This window comes from Nannobrachium achirus (assembly GCF_963921795.1).
Source record: "Nannobrachium achirus genome assembly, chromosome: 5".
NCBI classification, from domain to species: Eukaryota; Metazoa; Chordata; class Actinopteri; order Myctophiformes; family Myctophidae; genus Nannobrachium; species Nannobrachium achirus.
The window spans coordinates 26,485,290-26,504,510 of record NC_137814.1 but is presented as its reverse complement, the minus strand read 5'-3'; the positions used below and the strand labels follow the sequence as shown (position 1 = coordinate 26,504,510).

The window sequence follows — 19,221 nt, the reverse complement described above, 5'->3', positions numbered from 1 at the left end:
TATAGTAGAAGTAAAAGTACAAAAAAAATCTAACTTGTTTGTTTCTAAAGAGCAGTTGCTTATTTGGGCTTGCTTCCAGTTCCAAATTAATTTCATTGTTGTTTAAATTAGTGGTTCTCAAACATTTTGTCAAGGACCCCCATCTTGTGTGTGTGTGTGTGTGTGTGTGTGTGTGTGTGTGTGTGTGTGTGTGTGTGTGTGTGTGCGTGCGTGCGTGCATGTGTGTGGGTGTGTGGGTGTGTCTGTTTAAATAGCAGATGTACAAGATTGGCTATTTTCAAATAGCCAATGTAGGCCTATACGTTTAAAGAGCCCTTTGGCCCAGGCCACTTATTTTGGGCTTGTTTTCATAGACCAGGGCTTATTTCTCTCACAATATCTGTCATACACAGGTTACATAAGCTACTGGAGTTTGCTTCTTATCTGGTCCATCATTTTCATAACTAAGATTTTATTGCTACCAAGATTTCTTAATGATAAATTGTGATTTATATATATACTAGTCCTGTGCCCGGGGGTGTGCTGTGCACAGTATATGAGGGATTGAATGTCCCTGAGGAGTCTCAGAAGTAATGTTGGAGAACCCAGACTGGTGCCCGTTGGGCAGAATAGTCACCATTGAATGATGTCCAGTTGTGCAATACCCGTTGTACCCGTTGTATCCGTCTGTCTGTCTGTCTGTCTGTCTGTCTGTCTGTGTGTGTCCCTTTCATGCCCATACATTATATGGAGATCTCTTATGATGTCATCTCCAAATGTGGGCACTGTAGTACTAGTGATGTCAGTCAGTGATGTCAGTCATCTCCAAATTTGGTCACTTTTTTCATCATGTCAGACAGACATTGTTTGGGCATTGTTTCAGCAAGCGGCTGTTACCATGGTGGTGGTGACACTGTTGATCAGTGATGTCAGCATGCAGACTGTTTCATCCGTTTATGCCCATATATGGTGCTCTGTGATGTCTGTCAGTGATGTCGGGCATTGTTTCAGCATGCGGCTGTTACCATGGTGGCGACACTGTTTAGTATCAGTGATGTCAGCATGCAGACAAATCTACACATTTGGGCATTGTTTCAGCATGCGGATGTTACCATGGCAGCGACGCATGTACAGGCGGCGGTATCAGTGATGTCCGAAATCTGGGCACTGTTTCACCTGTGTATGCCCATATACAGTATGGTGTTCCATGTCCTACAGTATGCCCATATATGGTGTTCCGGGTCCAGGCCAGTATGTGACGTCAGTACTATTGACGTCAGAGTTCTGTAGACAGACGGCAGACAGACAGACATTCCATAAATGTAATAGTTCGATAAATATATAGGCCTATATACTTACATTTTAAACGTATTGAAACAAAACAAAATATGACTTGCTAAACCACAAGAATGGGTCTGCAACCTTCAAACTGTTGAAGGTATGGAGGTGTTTTGAATACAGTCAACAGAATTGCTCAATTGCTTTTTCCATGTTATGCAATGTGTGCAATCATCAGGCGGCAGGCCATGTTGTTGTTGTTTTGTTCTGACTAGCCATAGTGAGGCCAAAGGAAATTAAAGGCATAGTATATCACTTTGCCCTGTATTTACTTAACAACACAATAAATACATTATTTTTGAAGCGGTGAAAACCGCTTCCTATGAGTGGCTTTGTGTGTATCACACCCATATATGGTGATTTTAGTCCAGAATGAACAGGCTTTTTCAAAAACAGAATGTCCATTTAATTACCATATATGGTGATCTCAGTCCAGAATGAACAGGGTTTTTCAAAAACACAATGTATGTCACCTCATGTCCATATATGGTCACTCCAGGCCAGAATGAACAGGGTTTTCCTGTCCCGTACGTGCAAAATATCAGTCCAGAATGAATAGGCTTTTTCAAAAAGCAAAATGTGTGTCCCATGTCCATATATATATATCAGTTCAGAATGAATAGGCTTTAGCAAGCAGGATTTTTTATATATTTTTTTAAAACCTATTATACCGGCTGTCATACCGGCTCTCCAGACAATTCTATACTAAGATTCACCGCTTCACTTCGAACCGAGGTTTGATTTTTACCAATGTGTGTGTGTGTGTGTGCGTGTGTGCGTGTGTGTGTGTGTGTGTGTGTGTGTGTGTGTGTGTGTGCGTGCGTGTGCATGTGTGTGCGCACATGCGTGAGAAGGGAGAGGATATCCACACTGTTAGATGCTCTCAAAGTGGATTTTAATGAGGCTATATGTGTACATGTACTGTATGAAAGGATGTAGGCCAGGAAATGGGCAGGTTTCATAATCATTCATGAATAGAATGAATAGATGACGCCTGAAACCACTGAAATTGGCATGCAAAATAAATCACAGTTTTCATTTCAAGGAATGAGGAAGGTAAAAGGGCTGTAAGTGCACCACATCGGTAGCCCAGGCAGGTGCAAGACAAGTACAGTCTGCACACTGAAGAAAAAAATCTCCCCTGTACGTATCTCATTGCGTCACCGTTTCCATCAAATCAGATCTTCATCAGGACAAAATACATGATCATTTCAAGGACCTCTAGTTTGACATGCATTAAACCAAGGACCCCATTTGATATGATTTTTTATTTTATTTTTTGTAATCTCTGTGATCCCTACCTACCTACACTGTCAAATATTCAGTGTTTATTTAACTCTGAGACCAAATGGATCTGTATAAGGGTCCATTTGGAACCCTGGGGGTCCCCGGAGCCAACGTTGAGAACCAGTGCTGGAAACTACCCTAGGTAATAACTATAGCCTCAAGAACATACAATACTTTGGAATAAATATGAATTCAACCTATTAATATCAAGCATTAAGTTGAATCAACAGGTGCCTTTAACGTGGATCATAAAGCTATATCTATCACTCAAAGCACTAGTTGAAAACAATACAAAACCAAATAGCCTACCAAGAAGAGAACAAGGAAAACACAAGGTACCTTAAGTTGAGTAAAATGTATACTGTAAACCACACCAAATGCAATGAGGTAAAATGTGTGTACATTAAGTAAACAAATGTAACAATGTAATGTGTGTAGTTTGCTTTTGTACTTTTACTCAAGTAGGCTACTTTTTGAAATCCAGACTTTTACTTGTAATAGAGTACTTACTTCTTCTTGATACTTTTTCGAGCACTTTCTCCACAACTGGTGTGTGTGTGTGTGTGTGTGTGTGTGTGTGTGTGTGTGTGTGTGTGTGTGTGTGTGTGTGTGTGTGTGTGTGTGTGTGTGTGTGTCAGTCAGTCACTTCAACAGCTTCAGTGGTTGGTTGCCTAGTAGCAGACAGACAGACAGACAGACAGACAGACAGACAGACCGTAGAAGACAGTTCCATCTGACTGCACTGACTGCAGACACAGAGTTAGTTAGTTGAGACGTACAGACAGACATTCTGTCACATTCTTCAGTGTAAACACTGATTTAACAGTTCGTTTAGTCACTTAACATTCATAACTCCATCCTCCTCATCGGTGTGGTCATCATGTCTGTCGCCGGGTTCAAGAAGCAGTTCTACAAAGCCAGCCAGGTCAGTTTGTTTGGAACTTTTTTTTTTGGTAAACGTTTTATTGCAGCAACATTTAGCTTAGCCTTTAGCTCCCGTGCTAACGTTTACGTTGCTGTCAATGCGAGGCTGTTAGCTTTAGCGCTAGCCACGGTGGCTGCTAACTGACTAACTGCATACATTATTGTGGATTATATTTCTTGTAAAGTGAAACAAACAAAAAAACAAGCAAACAACGTAGGCAACTTTTAGATGGGGTGTTTTAAGGCTTTTTCTGCCGCTTGAGTTATGTTTAAAAACGTTACCGACCCGTAAATGTAACATTGTGTTGAACTGACGTGTTGTTAATTTGGATACATTGTAACTTAAAAGTTAACAGTTTTTTCCAGATTGTGGTCACTGTTGAATACTTTGCCATATCTGTCCATTAACATTAACCTTAAACTGGGGACAATGGAGTTTTAATTGTTGGTTTGTTCATGTTTGGCTGCGTCTTTCTTGAACTACTGGAGAGAAGTCATGCAAGTTGAAATGATGTGTATATCGATATCGTGATGGTAATCGTGCTGGTCGCTGTCATGCAACACAGTGTATGATCTGATGATTGATGTATGTATGACCATGTTGGTTTAGTGCTATAAAGTTGTTTTTGGATTGATTTAAGATTTCAATTAACCCTACTCTGTCTGTTGACGTTGGTCTAATAAATAATGCATTTCAGATTGAGCTTTATTAATTCTCACAGGTATTCAGGTGTAAAACAAAACTAAAGGTGATGTCATACAAGCTCAATTTTTTTTGTTTTAAGTTTCAAGACGGGGCTGAACAATGGAGCAAGTAAGAAACAAGCAAAACAGGTCAGATAGGTCAATGTAAAATATTTTAGCAGCCTATAATATGAGCAATATCAACTAATAATTCACAAATTGCATGGTTAAAAACTGCTTAAAACAACCATTTTGGTAATAAATAAACACACATATGCAGCAATTGAGCCACCCATTTGTTGTCCTCTTCATTTAATCACCTATGCCCTATTAAAATGCCCCCCCCCCCCCAAAATAAATACAAATATTAGCAATAGCAGATAAGCTCACAATGTGTTGCATGTGGCATGCTGTGAGCTTGTAGATCTGCTATTTAAGAAAATAATTAGGCTATAATATCCATTTTTATTGTGCACATACATGTGCTATTAAAACAAATGTTTTGAAGCTCACATTAGTAACCTTAGGAAGAATTAAGTTTGTTTATTAGCACATGCAATCCATACATTCCATAGGGCTGGATCGCACATGACAGATCAACTTGCAACGGGCGTTGTCCCACCTTGAGTAAAATATGAAGTATTAAGGTGTTTTTAATCTTAGTTGTTGAGGGCAGTTATAATATTTTAAAAGGTTTCACATAGAGGTGGGACGTTCGCGAACGACTCGAGTCTTTTGAACGGCTCTTTGAAATGAACGATATGATTCGGTTCGCAGTATAGCGAGCCGTTCCTTTCTGAATGAACGTAGCAGAAGTTTGGAATGTTAACATACTTGAGTAAAAGACAGTACAAACGTATTGGTATCAAAATGTAATTAAAGTAGCCTACAAAGTAGCCTACCAATAGTAGAAAGTATTCATTCATTATGCAGAACATCCTGTTTCACAGGTTTTCCAAAGAATAAAATGTAGAAAGATCTTTTGAAAATAGCAGATCTACAAGCTCAGTTGCGACGCATTGTGAGCTTGTCGTTCGGCAGGTATGTACGTACTACCTATGTATGTCAGAAATAAATGTATAGGGTTGAAGTTATTTGTAATTATAATCAAATCTACAAAGTAACTAGTAGAATGAGCCAGGCTTTTGAACGGCTCTTTGAAAGGAACGGATCCCAGAGATCCGGCTCACTTCAAAGAGCCATAAATCCCATCTCTAGTTTCACATAGGGACACCTGTGATAACTGTGATAACTTACTTAACGGGTTCATTCACTAGTACAAGTGAACCATGTTATCAGGTGAATTTTTAAGTGTCTTCATGGAGCTACTGGACATGTGGAATGTTTAGTCTGACAGGGTGCTGTTGACAAACTGGGCTCCAGCTCATTAGCATTTGCATCAAAGCCCGTCCTTTGTTGTCGAACAAAGACTTGTTCATTGCACTCATAGATATTGGTAAATGGCTGTTTATGGATTCTGTGTCCACATGGAGACTTATAGAAAATTCAGTTGGTTGGTGTTTTGGGCCAGTGGTTGGTTCTTTTTCATTTCAAAGGACCACCGTAACTCTTGAGAGTATACAAATGGACCCATAAGAGCCCATTTGGTTCCATTTGTACACTCTCATACTGTAGTTACAGACCTGTAAAGGTACATTTTAGAACCCACTCAAGGAACACCGAGGCTCCCTGGACTCCACTTTGAGAATCACCATTTTGGCGGTTGCTTAATTTTTGACTGACACAAATCAATGTCTTTCGTGTAGGCCTACTGGAGTTGTCTCTTGGCAAAATCATCCCTGTACATGTGTAAAGACATTGCCAGGGTCGGTGTTGACACTAAGGGTTGCCCGCCTGCCCCTGGCACTGGTAAATAAAACTTTGGGGCAGGTGGAGTTTGCTTTCAGGTTGCCCGACCGACCGGGCAAGTGCTCGTTTGAGAGGGGACGCAACCGTCTATAAACACAACAGGAGATATATGTCTAAACAACACCTGAACGTGGACATTAGGGCTGACCTTCGATTACTTTTTTCATAATCGAAGCTTAATCGAAGCTTTCTTTCGAACTTCGAAGCTTCGATGACGGCGACCGGGGGGGGGGAGCAAAAGTTTATCGGTTACATAAGTGATAACCGTTAAGGAAATGTGTTTAAAAATGCGCGATTTACACAATTTTAAAAGGGAAAACACACCAGTTTTTTCCTCATAATAATGCTCCTTATTTTCATTAAATAGTACAACAATACAACGAGGAAGAAGAAGATACGAATGTTTTCTACATTAAAGAAAGGTGTTTTTGCAGGACAAGTAGGATTGACATAATCACATCACGTCAGTAATGTAACAAAGCGCGGCTGCAACAGCAAACACTGCAGCGCGACTCGAGCCCTATATAACAAACAGATTAACTCCCAAGTCCCAAGGTGTTGTACACGCTAATGTAATAGTAGATTTTATAGTAAATAATTGCACTGCACTGTGTCTGAATTAAAGTTCCACACTCATCAACCGAAAGCTGATGGTCAGGCTCAGACAACGTAGCCTACTCTATGCGGGCACGACTATTGAGCTTGCAGCAGATCCGATATAAACTTCATCAACACCACGACAACGTAACCCTAGCAAGTTGGGTTTTAAGCTATTTTTTCCTCTTTAAAACGGGATCGACGCTGACGGGGTCCGTTTTGTAAAATCCAATTTTCGCTGTTTGTTTCCTTGCGTTGAGTTGTGTGTCTGTCAGCGAGTGGAAGACAGCAAACGCATGCATTGATCATGTTACACCGACAATGGTTTGATAACGAAATGTGTGACTGCATCGCATAGTTGCATTGGGTGATGTTACTCAGACATTGGTTTCACACATTTCGGTGCCAAACGAGAGGAGGAGGGGGTGACGCTATCACGCTAGAGTGGAGCGAGGCGCATGCAAGCTAAGGCACGCGGCCCCCCCAAAGGACAAACGGCCGCGGCCGATTATTCGAATTTATTTTTCAAATTCGAATACCGTGCCTTCGAACGAAGCTTCGAATATTCGAATTTTTTGGGTCAGCCCTAGTGGACATAAGCCTTCTGTCCAGAAGCCTTCTGGTCTGTGGGATTTAAAAGAAGAGCACCTTTTTCACTGTTAAAAAATATAAAATAACAATTGTGAACTCATAGTCATATTCATATAGCTACAGTATGTATTGTAGGTATTTGGTATAAAATGCCATTTTCATTTTATTTTTTATCGCAAAGCCCCAGAAAGTGTAAAAAATTAATTTACCAAGTTTACTTTTCGGGCAAGTGGGCATGACCTTTGGGCAAGTAGAACATAACCTGTACTTAACCGATGGGACCATAGTGTCCACCACTGCAGGGATTATCACTCACAATTGATTGGTTACGGTAATTTATGTTTTATGACAAAAATCAAATGGATGATGGAAAACAAAAAAGGTTGAGAGCTTTCAGTTGTGGTCCTTTTGAGTGCTGGTGTGTGTTAGTAAGGGGGGGGGGGGGGGGGGGGTAGCGGAGACATACAGATAATTAATCAATAATACATAGGCTAAATTCATACAATTTCAACAAGCTATGCAAGTAAAACAGCAAAGGACAACATGAGTACTGTAAAAGGAACCTGTATATGGAGTATAATGGCCTCTGTCATATATACATACAGTAGGCCTATATACTATAGAACAGGTTCACCTGCCCTACTATTGGGCCTTGTGTCAATGTCACACACGCCTGCACCACTATTTGTGGTGTGTGATTTCTAAATCATTGGGTGTGTGCTTTTAAACATGGCTAAAGGAATCCATGACATGCTAACTGCTGTGAGGCCCAACAGGATTCCATATAATAGTGAGAGAGTAGGAACAGGCCTGACATCTTATTGTAATGAACTGCAGTTGTTTTGAGATGTTATTCATGTTTTGTTGTAACTGGGCAACATACAGTATTATGCATTCCTGAAGTTTAACAAAATGATGATTATTAACACATGAATGAATATGAGAATAATACACAAGATAACTTAAATTATTTCAAGATGCTAAGCAATGCTTTCATGCAAATTGTGAGACTTTGATTCTTATTTAAACACTTTACACCAGGCGTCCATGTTTTGGCCGTGCCATTATTATAGGCTAAACATTTTCTTATATAGTGAAAATAATAGAATTAAAGCTCACAATGTCTGAAGTATCAGAATCAGTTTATTGTCACACCACAGGCGTGGTTATTTTCAGAAAGAGAGAAAAGAACAGGTGGACATACAAGGAGAAGTAGACTGTATAAATGGTTAACTATTGTTTAATATATCCATGAATATTTGTGCTGGCGTGAAGGACCAGTGTTATGGCATCTTGTCATTCTAGCTGTTAAAAACAAAAACAAAACACATGCTTATTGCAGAGCTCAGCCAAAGCTAATGATTATATAATGTCTCCATCCACAGATGGCTTTAGGAATAAGGCAGACGTTGTTGTCTAATCACAGCCCATGCTGCAAAGCATCAGCATTATGCCTGCAGCGCGCTGTGTGTGCATTAAAGCCTATTAGTTTATATCATCATCATGTCACATAACCCAGTTGTGTAAGTGCTGTCCTTGCCACATTACTGTTGCCATGTTAACTAATGTGACAACTAGGGCCTGTCCTCAAGCAAGCAAGTCTTTGCATATAAGGATGATCTGAACTGTCTTATCGAGCTTTGTTGTGCAAATCTTTGAATACAGGTATATATCTTTTAAACATTTAGCGAACATTTTTAACTCAGATCTTTGATTCTGGGGGTTCCTGGAATAAGTAAAAATTAGATGGGCTTCTTGTGCCAAATACATATCATTTTGAGGGCCATTGACATGAAAAAGTTTGAACTTGATATAGAACCTTTTCCCCCCCCAGAAAACTGTGCATTCGACATTTGTAGAATTGGCCTCAGGTCTTCATTGGTTAAACTGGGACTGGCCATTTTAATTGTAGTGGAGGACAAATACATGTTGGCCAAAAGGTCAGACGAGGTCGGAGGAAGTGAAAGCGAGAGTGTTGTTGGTATTACTTAATATTTAATGCAGTGCAGGCCGGGCAGGCTAAGGCACTAGCGCACTACACACACATCACTGTTTAATGACCAGAATTCACATCAGAATGAAGAGAAAGCAAGTAGGTCTATGTCTTAATCATAAACAAATGCATTAACATGAAGACAAAATACTCAACAGCAAGTACTGTAGAACAAATTAATAATTCAATGAAGAACACATTTTCAGAAATGGATTTTAACCAATTAAACCCTAATATAAACTTAAGTTGATCGGAGTCCCCCAAAGGGTCTATAGTAGGGCCCCCTCCTTTTCCCCCCCACTATACCAAATCTCTTTGCCGAAAATAGCTGATCTATAAGCTTGTAGTCTATATGTAGCCAGTCGATCAGAAATCTCCTTCTTCTGATAACGTCTGGAAATCTACATTCAATGAATGGGCTTCTTGGATGCCGGAGAATACAATCCTAACAACCTATTATCCACCCCCACTGCTTTTGAAAACCAGTCCTGATACCATCCTACATGAAGAACCACCCTGAAGTTTGTCCTGATCCCATCAGGACAAAAGACAAAAATGAATGCCTTGCTTGATCATACCATAGCATCACACAAATGCATCACAAGTAGTGGCAGAACTACATTACATGATCGAAACTCATCGCAAATTCAAGCTTGTCCGTCAGTAGTATCGTAGTATACTTTTAAGTTAACATCTTAGCATATTCTGCCAATCGTTTGGGGTGCCTACTTGCAAGACCCTCGCAGCCCACCAGTGGGCCCCCGGCCCACCGATTCTGAACCGCTGGTATTACACTTGAAGCTGTTATATACTGTAAATGGGAAGTTTTTGTGAGCAAAGGTAAGGTTATTATGGAGCTATATTATATACATGGGAAGCTTTAGAAGGAGTTGTGAAGGTTAGGTTATGTCTGCAGCACATAAATACAGTGGAGGTGAGACATCATTTACAACTGTGTGTGTGTGTGTGTGTGTGGCTGCCAGACTGACTCACACACATGTGTACCACGTGTGTCGCCAGTTGGCCTACATTGCATTGGCATGTGGGGTGCCGAGATGCCGACACATTGCCAGAGCTATGCGTTTGTGTTTAAAAACAGAATGGGCAGTGTGTGTGCCTGCCTGGTTGTTTAATAGAGGGATTGATGGGTCCATCTGGTCACAGGTGGTTCTGTACCGTCGCTGTGGGCATGACGGCAGAACAATGAACACACACACGCGCGCACCACATGCGTTGTTTGGTGTGACTGGCCAGCCGACACAACACCAATCGGTTAGTTGGTTTCTGTTAAAGCTCGAACGATGCCTGGTAGTCTCAGCATGCGATTGTGTTTCTTTTTGTTGTGATCTCTTATTGAGTCTTTAACGCCAATAATCAATTAATTATAATAATAATGCAATTTTTTGTCAGTACCAGACTAGTCTTTCAAAGTGAAAATATTGCAATGAATCACAACACATCGAAGAATCACGATCAAATCAAATCATGTCCCTAGAATGGTGATCAAAATGGAAACGGCGATAGAACCAAGTGCTTCCTACCAATACACTGTGTAGTGTGGTGTTGGCCGTATGTGAGGAAGAGAGAGGAGAGTGGAATTAGTGAATGTGATATTGTGGTATAGGAAACTGCAGTGTGCAGCTTCTAGGGGTGAAAAAAACTGTGCTGAACTGACGGAATATCCACCGCCAAAGGAAAGCTGGAGGGAAGCAGGGAACCCCTGAGTAGAGTTCCTTATGGTCCAAATATTCACTGAACAAAGTCTGCTGTGATTGCAGACAGGGTCATTTCAGGGCTTTAAAGGACAACTCCTCCCTAAATCACTTCTAGTCTCATTTTCCTACTTATATTGATCCAAAACGACTGTCCATGGGGTTTATTAGGCAGAAATGCCCCTGTTGTCCAGTTTCCCCAGCAGAATGCAGCAGCTGTCATAGCATAGAGTGGAGCCCATAAGCCTATCGCTTTTACATTATTTGTTGTGTTGAAAAGTGATTTTCTTTTTCATGAATGTTTTACTAGTTGTCATTACAAACACATCCATGCCTTCACAATCTCATAAATAATGTTTTGGGGTAAGCATTCGGCAAGTGTCAATCAAAGTGACTGTACTGGCCAATCACAGGGCATCTTTTCTGGGACTTGGCAAAACACATAAAAGCATAACATCTGTTTAGCAGAGTGTGATGGCTTGTGTGTGACAACGATGACATGGATGTGTTTGAAATGACAACTAGTACCACATTCATTAAACATAAAAACACTTTTGACCACAACAAATAGTGTAAAAGCGATAAGCCATGAGGGCTGCTGGGGAAACTGGACAACAGGGGCATTTCTGCCTTATAGACCCCATGGACAGTCTTTTTTGGATCAATATAGGTTGGACAATTAGCCTAGAAGTGTTTTAGGGCGGAGTTGTCCTTTAAAGTTATACCATGTAACTTTTTTTATAAAAGAAATCTTAAAATTGTCCTAACTGTTAAATCGCTAAAGTTTTAGAACCCCCACTCTGTTATTTTCAGCTTCTGAAGCCTTCTCTTTATATGTTTTCTACTTAGCCGTGACAGGGGCGGGATTTCCCGGCAAAATTACGTCATCACACTACCGGCCAATCACAGCGAGGGTTATACACTGCCGGCCAATCACAGCGCATCTTGAAATGGAGTCGCTATGGCGGCCATATTTGTAGTCGCCCGTGTGTCTCTATACTCAAAAGGTAATCTCGCCTACCAGGCAGGGTGAAGTAGTCCGTTTCTCCGGAATGCCTGAACGCACAGGAACCAGGGACCCCTCTAAAGATAGCTCTCGGCGAGGTGGAGGCAGACGCGGGGGTGTGAAGGTACGAAGAACGGCCGAAAGACGCGGACGCGACCGCGGTTTGCTATAGGGCTACTGACCACTAGTTGAGCATCTTACACAGTATAGCTTTAAGCACTTTTAAACACTGTTCTCAAATCCTTTTCATGTCAAGGACCCCCAAATTAATTTGTATTTTACTGCAGCTTCTGAAAAGAGTTTATAGCGGGGACCATTTTGTTAATAAAAGGTTTAATAAATATCCCAAATTTCTTAATTCCGTTTTCAAGATTATTTGAAAATGACTGATCTACCATATCAAGACGTGTCACATTGTTGTTGCCTTGTGAGCTTGTAATTCATCATTTTTCAACCACGACTGTATAGTCTCAGAAAACCTTGCATTGCAGCATTGATTGTGGTGTTTACTAGGCTTGGGAAGTATAGAGATGTTGATCAAGCTTGGCTGTTGGAAGTATTTATGTTTTTGAAAGAGAGGATATCAGCCAGAATGAAAATGCCATTGTATATTCTTAAGGAAGTCAAATCAAGGTATTAAATACAGGTGGTGTATAAGGTTGGGATCCTTTAGGATTTTAACTATTCCGGTTCCTTAGCGATTCCCTCTTAATGGTCCGATTCCTGAATGGTTCCCTGAGCGGTTTGATTCATAAATGGTTCCATCCATCCATCCATCTTCAACCGCTTATCCGGAATCGGGTCGCGGGGGTAACAGTTCCAACTGAGACTTCCAGATTTCCTTATCCTACGCAACTTCCTCCACTCCCTCTGGGAGGATACCGAGGCGTTCCCAGGCCAGTCTGGAGATATAATCCTTCCATCTGGTCTTAGGTCTGCCACGGGGTCTCCTCCCACTGGGACGTGCATCGAGGACCTTCCTAGGAAGGCGCTCGGGGGGCATCCGTACTAGATGCCCGAACCACCTAAGCTGACTCCTTTCCAAGTGAAGGAGCAGCGGTTCTACTCCAAGTCTCTCTCGGATGATTGAACTTCTCACCCTATGTATGAACGAATGAACCATTGTAAGCGCTTTGAGTTCGCAACTTGCTTAGAAAAGCGCTATAAAAATGCAATTCATTATTATTATTATTATTATCTCTAAGGGAGATACCAGCCACCCTTCTGAGAAAACTCATTTCGGCCGCTTGTACCCGAGACCTTATACTTTCGGTCATGACCCACACTTGGTTCCCGTTAACTATTCCTATGTGTATTAACACATATGGTGCCAACCCAGAGTTTCCCAAGTTTGTATTGGTACTAGTGCTGTGCCAACCCCGAGTTTCCCGAGTTTGGGCCGTTTAAAAAAAAAAAAAAATTTGGACCTCCAGAAATGTATTAGGCATGATCGCGATCGCGAAATTGCATGTTTAACCCCCATACCAACCCATTCTTTCAAACATGGCAGCCATGTTTGTTTACATCTGAAGAAAACATAATGGCTGATAAATCATGAATGCCTGCACGGATTTCCAAGCGGATTTTTTTGTTTGAAAGCTGTGAACAGCATCTACACACGTGGTGCATCATCTAGGCATGGGCGTGCACTTTTTACACACTTGCACAATTACATGGAAGTCTATGGTAACCATGGCAACGCGGGACATTGGCCGGAAAAAATCATTGCAACATAAGTGTTAAAAGAAAATCATTTTTGAGGTCCAGGGATCCTCTGGGTTACAGCCAGGTCTGTAACTCTGATCAGAGTTATGGTGGGTCCTGAAATGAAAAGGTTTGAGAACCACTGGTATTGTAATTGTATAGCAGACATCTAGTAATGGAACCGTCCGATTCCTCTTACTCAATGTTTTTTGCGACCGTCAGGTCGCATTTACTACCAAAACCTCCACCAGGTGTCCGTGCGTCAGTCCGTCACACCTCACACGTCACACTTTTGCCCTGCTCATATCTCCACAACCGTGGCCCCCACCCATGCCACATTTTGCACACACACTCCTTCCCTGCCAAACTACAACCTCCAAGGACCCCCGGAGCTTCAGGGACCCCCAGGTCCCTGGGGGACCCCCACTCCTCCACCAGGTGTCCGTGCGTCAGTCCGTCACACGTCACACGTCACACTTTTGCCCTGCTCATATCTCCACAACCCTGGCCCCCATCCATGCCACATTTTGCACACACACTCCTTCCCTGCCAAACTACAACCTCCAAGGACCCCCGGAGCTCCAGGGACCCCCAGGTCCCTGGGGGACCCCCAGATGTAAAAAATTTCCAAATGTGCAAAAATGACCAAATGACCACCCCAACGGGGCTGCTCACGGGGAATTCCCGGGGACCACCGACTCCTTGTGCTCCAGAACGGATGCAAAAGTGGTGGCGCCCCCAGTGGAGGACCCCCTGCCACTGCAGCGCACACAAAATGCCGTAACTTGGGCAAGGAGCGACCGGGAGAGCCGGGGCCGGTACCTATTCGTCCGCCTCGACGGCGCGGAGACCCCACCCCTCATTTCTCACATGGCCCTCTTCTAGCGCCACCTTCAGGCTGATTTTTGAAAGCACATTTTTGGACACTGCTCCTCCAATTTTTGCCCTAAAATCACGCAAATCGCTACACAGTATGTCTACACTCATGTCATCAACATGGATCCGTCCACATTTTTTGGGGACACTGCTCCCTACTCTTTGTGTATACATGTGACCTACGGTCGCTTATCTCCCGATTAGGGAGTCTTACTGGTATTCTTGCCATGCATTAGTCAGACTATTGAAGGCTATTTAATTTTCCCACGAGTGCCTTGGTCTTCCCTTTTTATGCATCATTGGATGTTCAAGTGTTCTGCACACCATGGATTGAATAGTATCCATAGCAATATGCACCAGTAAGACTCCCTAATCGGGAGATAAGCGACCGTAGGTCACTTATCTCCACAAATAGGGCAAAAATTTGTTTTTCCAAAAACTTCCGGATCCATGTTGATGACATGAGTGTAGATATACTGTGTAGTGATTTCCGTGATTTGAGGGCCAAAACTGTAGGAGCAGTGGCCAAAAATGTGTTTTAAAAATCGGCCTGTAGGTGGCGCTAGAAGAGGGACATGTGAGAAATGAGGGGTGGGGTGTCCGCGTTGCCTTGGCGGACGATTAGGTACCGGCCCCGGCTCTCCCGGACGCTCCTAGCCCGAGTTACGGCATTTTATGTGAGCTGCAGTGGCAGGGGGTCCTCCACTGGGGGCGCCACCACTTTTGCATCCGTTCTGGAGCACCAGGAGTGGGTGGTCCCCGGGAATTCCCCGTGAGCAGCCCCGTTGGGGTGGTCATTTGGTAATTTTTGCACATTTGGTATTTTTTTTACACCTGGGGGTCCCCCAGGGACCTGGGGGTCCCTGGAACTCTGGGGGTCCTTGGAGGTTGTAGTTTGGCAGGCAAGGAGTTTGTGTGGAAATTTTGGCATGGATCGGGCCAACGGTGGCCGAGATATGAGCAGGGCAAAAGTGTGACGTGTGAGGTGTGACGGACTGACTGACGGACGCACGGACACCTCGAGCAGCTTTCTGTAGTAATAGTGTGGTATGCTATGTCCAAAATACAGCTCCTGTAGGATTTTTGTGCCAAAATTGATTTTTCTGCAGATTTTGGTTCTATAGGGTCCAAACTATCAGAAAATGACGGGGGTCACATTTTCAGACCCCTCCCTCATTTCCTGGGGGCGGGTCACTTCAGTTTTGGCCCTATTCGGCTATGTATTCCCAATTTCCCATAGTATTTTTTGCTAAAATTGATTTGTTTGCTGTTTTGGCTTCTATAGGGACCAAACTATCAGAAAATTACGGGGGTCACATTTTCAGACCCCTCCCTCATTTCCTGGGGCCGGGTCACTTCAGTGTTGGCCCTATTCAGCTATGCATTCCCAATTTCCCATAGGAATTTTTTGCAAAAATTGTTTCGTTTGCTGTTTTGGCTTCCATAGGGAACAAACTATCAGAAAATAACGGGGTTGAAATTTTCAGACCCTGCCCTCATTTCCTGGGGGCGGGTCACAGTTTTGGCCCTATTCAGCTATGCATTCCAATTTCCCATAGGATTTTTTTTTGCTAAAATTGTTTTGTTTGCTGTTTAGGCTTCTATGGGGACCAAACTATCAGAAAATGACAGGGTTCAAATTTTCATACCCCTCCCCCATTTCCTGAGGCGGGGAGGGGGGGTTTCAGTTTTGGCCCTATTCGGCTCTATATTCCCATAGATTTTTGAGCGGTGCTAACCGCTCCTATAGACCGCTTTTTTACCAAAACCATGATGTCACAAATGATGATGACATGAGTCCGCTAGACCAATGAAACACTTCGATTCTGTTGATCTGTCCATGATGTCATAGTCACATAGGCACCCGATTGGTTAACTCTGATTTAGAACGCGTTTAGGCCGCGTAAAATACGTCATAACGCGTTTAGGCCGCCTAGATACGTCATAAAAAATTATTGAGCGGTGCTAACCTTGAATTTCAAAATTGTATTAGATGAATATTCACTTATAAGCGATAAAATAACCACACTTTTAGACAGACTGTGGAAGATCTTACAGGTTATAAATGATAGCCAACTAATACAAGTTTAAAATACAAATAAACACAATATCCACTGGGTATCCACTGATTGCCCAGTTCTTCGGGCTCTTCGGGCCCAGCTCTTCTTGAAAGATTCAGTCAAGTCAGTGGTCTTGAACATAGCTGACAGTTGTTGTACTTGGCTGACAGCTGTTGTACTTGGTTGTACAGCTGTTGCTGCAAGGTCTGTGGTTCCAAAAAAATTAAAATACAAATAAACAGCTTTTGGAAAAAAAGATTATGCTGTCACTAATGAGGGTAACATGGGTTAACTAGACCAAATGTTCCGCCCCAGGATAACGGATGATTCTTTGGTCAAAATAATCGTGGTATGAAATTCAAATACTTCGGCTTTGCCGAAATAATTAGTATAGCCCTTACCCGTTCAAAGATATGAGCTCCAAAATGATGTGCAGTGTGTGGGTTATGGGATGTGCACTGTGCACACAGTATGAGGGATGGAAAGTAACTTTAACTGGTGCTTGCATGATGTAGGAGCATCAATGTAAGAAACCCGTTTCGTTTAATGGCTACAGAGATACTGTCCCACCCCCCACCCCCCCCAGCCCGCCCGCCCACCCGCCTGCACACACACCCGCCTGCCTGCACACACACACACACACACACACACACACACACACACACACACACAGAGAGAGCTGGTTAAACATGTTACCTCATGCTAGATGCAGAATAGATGTGCCTCATGCTAGATGCAGAATAGATAGTAGATACACCATAAAAATGCTAATATACAGCATATGATTTGTGAAAGTGACAAACGGGCTTCACAGTTATGTCAGGTGTGTTCATATGCTAATGGTGATGCGATTTCAGATCAATTGCTCCAGCCACTGAGGAGAAACGCTGTTTCAGACAGACAGACACTCACTCACTCACTCACTCACTCAGACATTCGCAAAATTATAGTATAGACAGGGTCATAAACAAAAATCTAGAGGAAAATAAGGTCCCTGGTTTAACTGACGACAACCAGAGTCATCAGGCTCTGGTGGCAGAGCTGGTTCTGTCCAGAGATGGTTCCGTCCTCTGTATGGTGTAAAGGTCAGGACACACGAAAACCTTATATAGTCTGAGCAGACCTCTAGACTGACATCATACACAACACAAAGAATATTGCCATGCATGCCTATCAACACTGATTCGCGCAGGCGCCCTTACAGGAATTAGTTTGCACCGCTCACTTCGCACGGGTGCGATTTTTTTTTCTTCTTTTCTGTTTTGGCTTCTTTAGGGACCAAACTGTCAGAAAATGAGGGGGTTCACATTTTTGCATGCAATTGAAGATGCCAGGGCAGAGCCCCTGTAGGAAGATCTTCCATGTGTCCCATAGCATGATCTGACGGAGGACGATTATTCTATCAAAGTTCTTATTGTTGATGCCATGGGTTTGCTTCAGAACATGAAAAAGACAAAAAGCTGTCAGATCTTCAGGATGCATTCAACAAACGCATCATAACGATGATGGCTGGCTATGTTGAGGGTCAAGTTGTCTTTGATAGGTAATATTAGGTATATGGATCAGTCGAAAAACACAAAGTCTTCATCCAGAGATGAAGCTCACTATGTCCATCAAGGAACTCCTGACTGTGTGATCAACCAAGGAGAAGTTTACATATGTTAGGCCAGGGACTGCTTGAGTATTTCTCAAGGGACAGTTCTTTCAAGCTCGTTGTCATATATGATACCTTCATCAAGGGACATGATTTTGAGAAGGTGCACACATTGAAGAGGCTGCTGACACCAATCTCCAATTGCCCTGAGCCTTGAGCTTCCACCAATTGAAGAGAATTGGTGGAATTCAGAGAGTGGAGGGTATGTTCCAGTCAGGTGTCTTGCCCTCCCTGCTCCAAAGGCAATACTTGAGCTCATCACATGTGGGTGCAAAGCAGGTTGCAAGGGACAGTCAGTCTCTGCAAGTGCTATGGCACTGGACTGGAGACTTTGCCAACAGTATAAAGGCCCATTCTCACAGGGCCAGATTAACAGATAAAAAATATCTTTCTCCATTCAAGTGGATGGTAAGATACAGATAAAAGAAAATATCTGTCACAGATATTTTTGTATCTGACAAAAATATATTTCTCCATTCAAGTGGATGGTAAGATACAGATAAAAGAAAATATCTGTCACAGATATTTTTGTATCTGTGTCTTACCATCCACTTGAATGGAGAAAGATATTTTTGTATCTGTTTATCTGGCCCAGTGGGAATGAGCCTTAAGGGAGGACATAGATAACAGTGATCATGAATAGATCCTGTATTTGACTAGAATAATAACAGGTCAGAAGTATAAATGCTACCCCATCCTCCTCACTTGAACTGTTCCTACCTAAACTATTGAATATCCTCAGAATATACTGTGAAGTTGTGTATAAAGTACTGTAAAGTAGGGATGCGGTATCGGTACTCGTGGTATCGGTACTCGACCCGATACAACCCTATTTTGCTGTACTCGTACTCGCCAGATACTTCTCACGGCAGCGCCCGATACTCTGCTGGGGCGTCACAAGGGGGAGAAAAGTGGGACTGAGTTACTAGGGCTCAAGGTGAAAGCCA

The 19,221-nt window shown here is 42.5% G+C and overlaps 2 protein-coding genes across 3 annotated transcripts in view; both read left to right on the top strand.

Annotated features, from left to right (window-relative positions):
- Positions 1-19,221, top strand: part of LOC308285878 (histone H1-like) — a gene marked incomplete at both ends in the record, with an annotated part of 500,380 nt that overhangs the window by 254,219 nt on the left and 226,940 nt on the right. The gene's annotated exons all lie outside the window — the stretch shown is intronic.
- Positions 3,405-19,221, top strand: part of LOC308285872 (endophilin-A2-like) — a 36,843-nt gene continuing 21,026 nt past the window's right edge. The window contains exon 1 of the mRNA XM_080726760.1: positions 3,405-3,529. Within this exon, the coding sequence (XP_080582886.1) occupies positions 3,485-3,529 (45 nt within the window). The 5' untranslated portion in view covers positions 3,405-3,484. The remainder of the gene's footprint in view (positions 3,530-19,221) is intronic.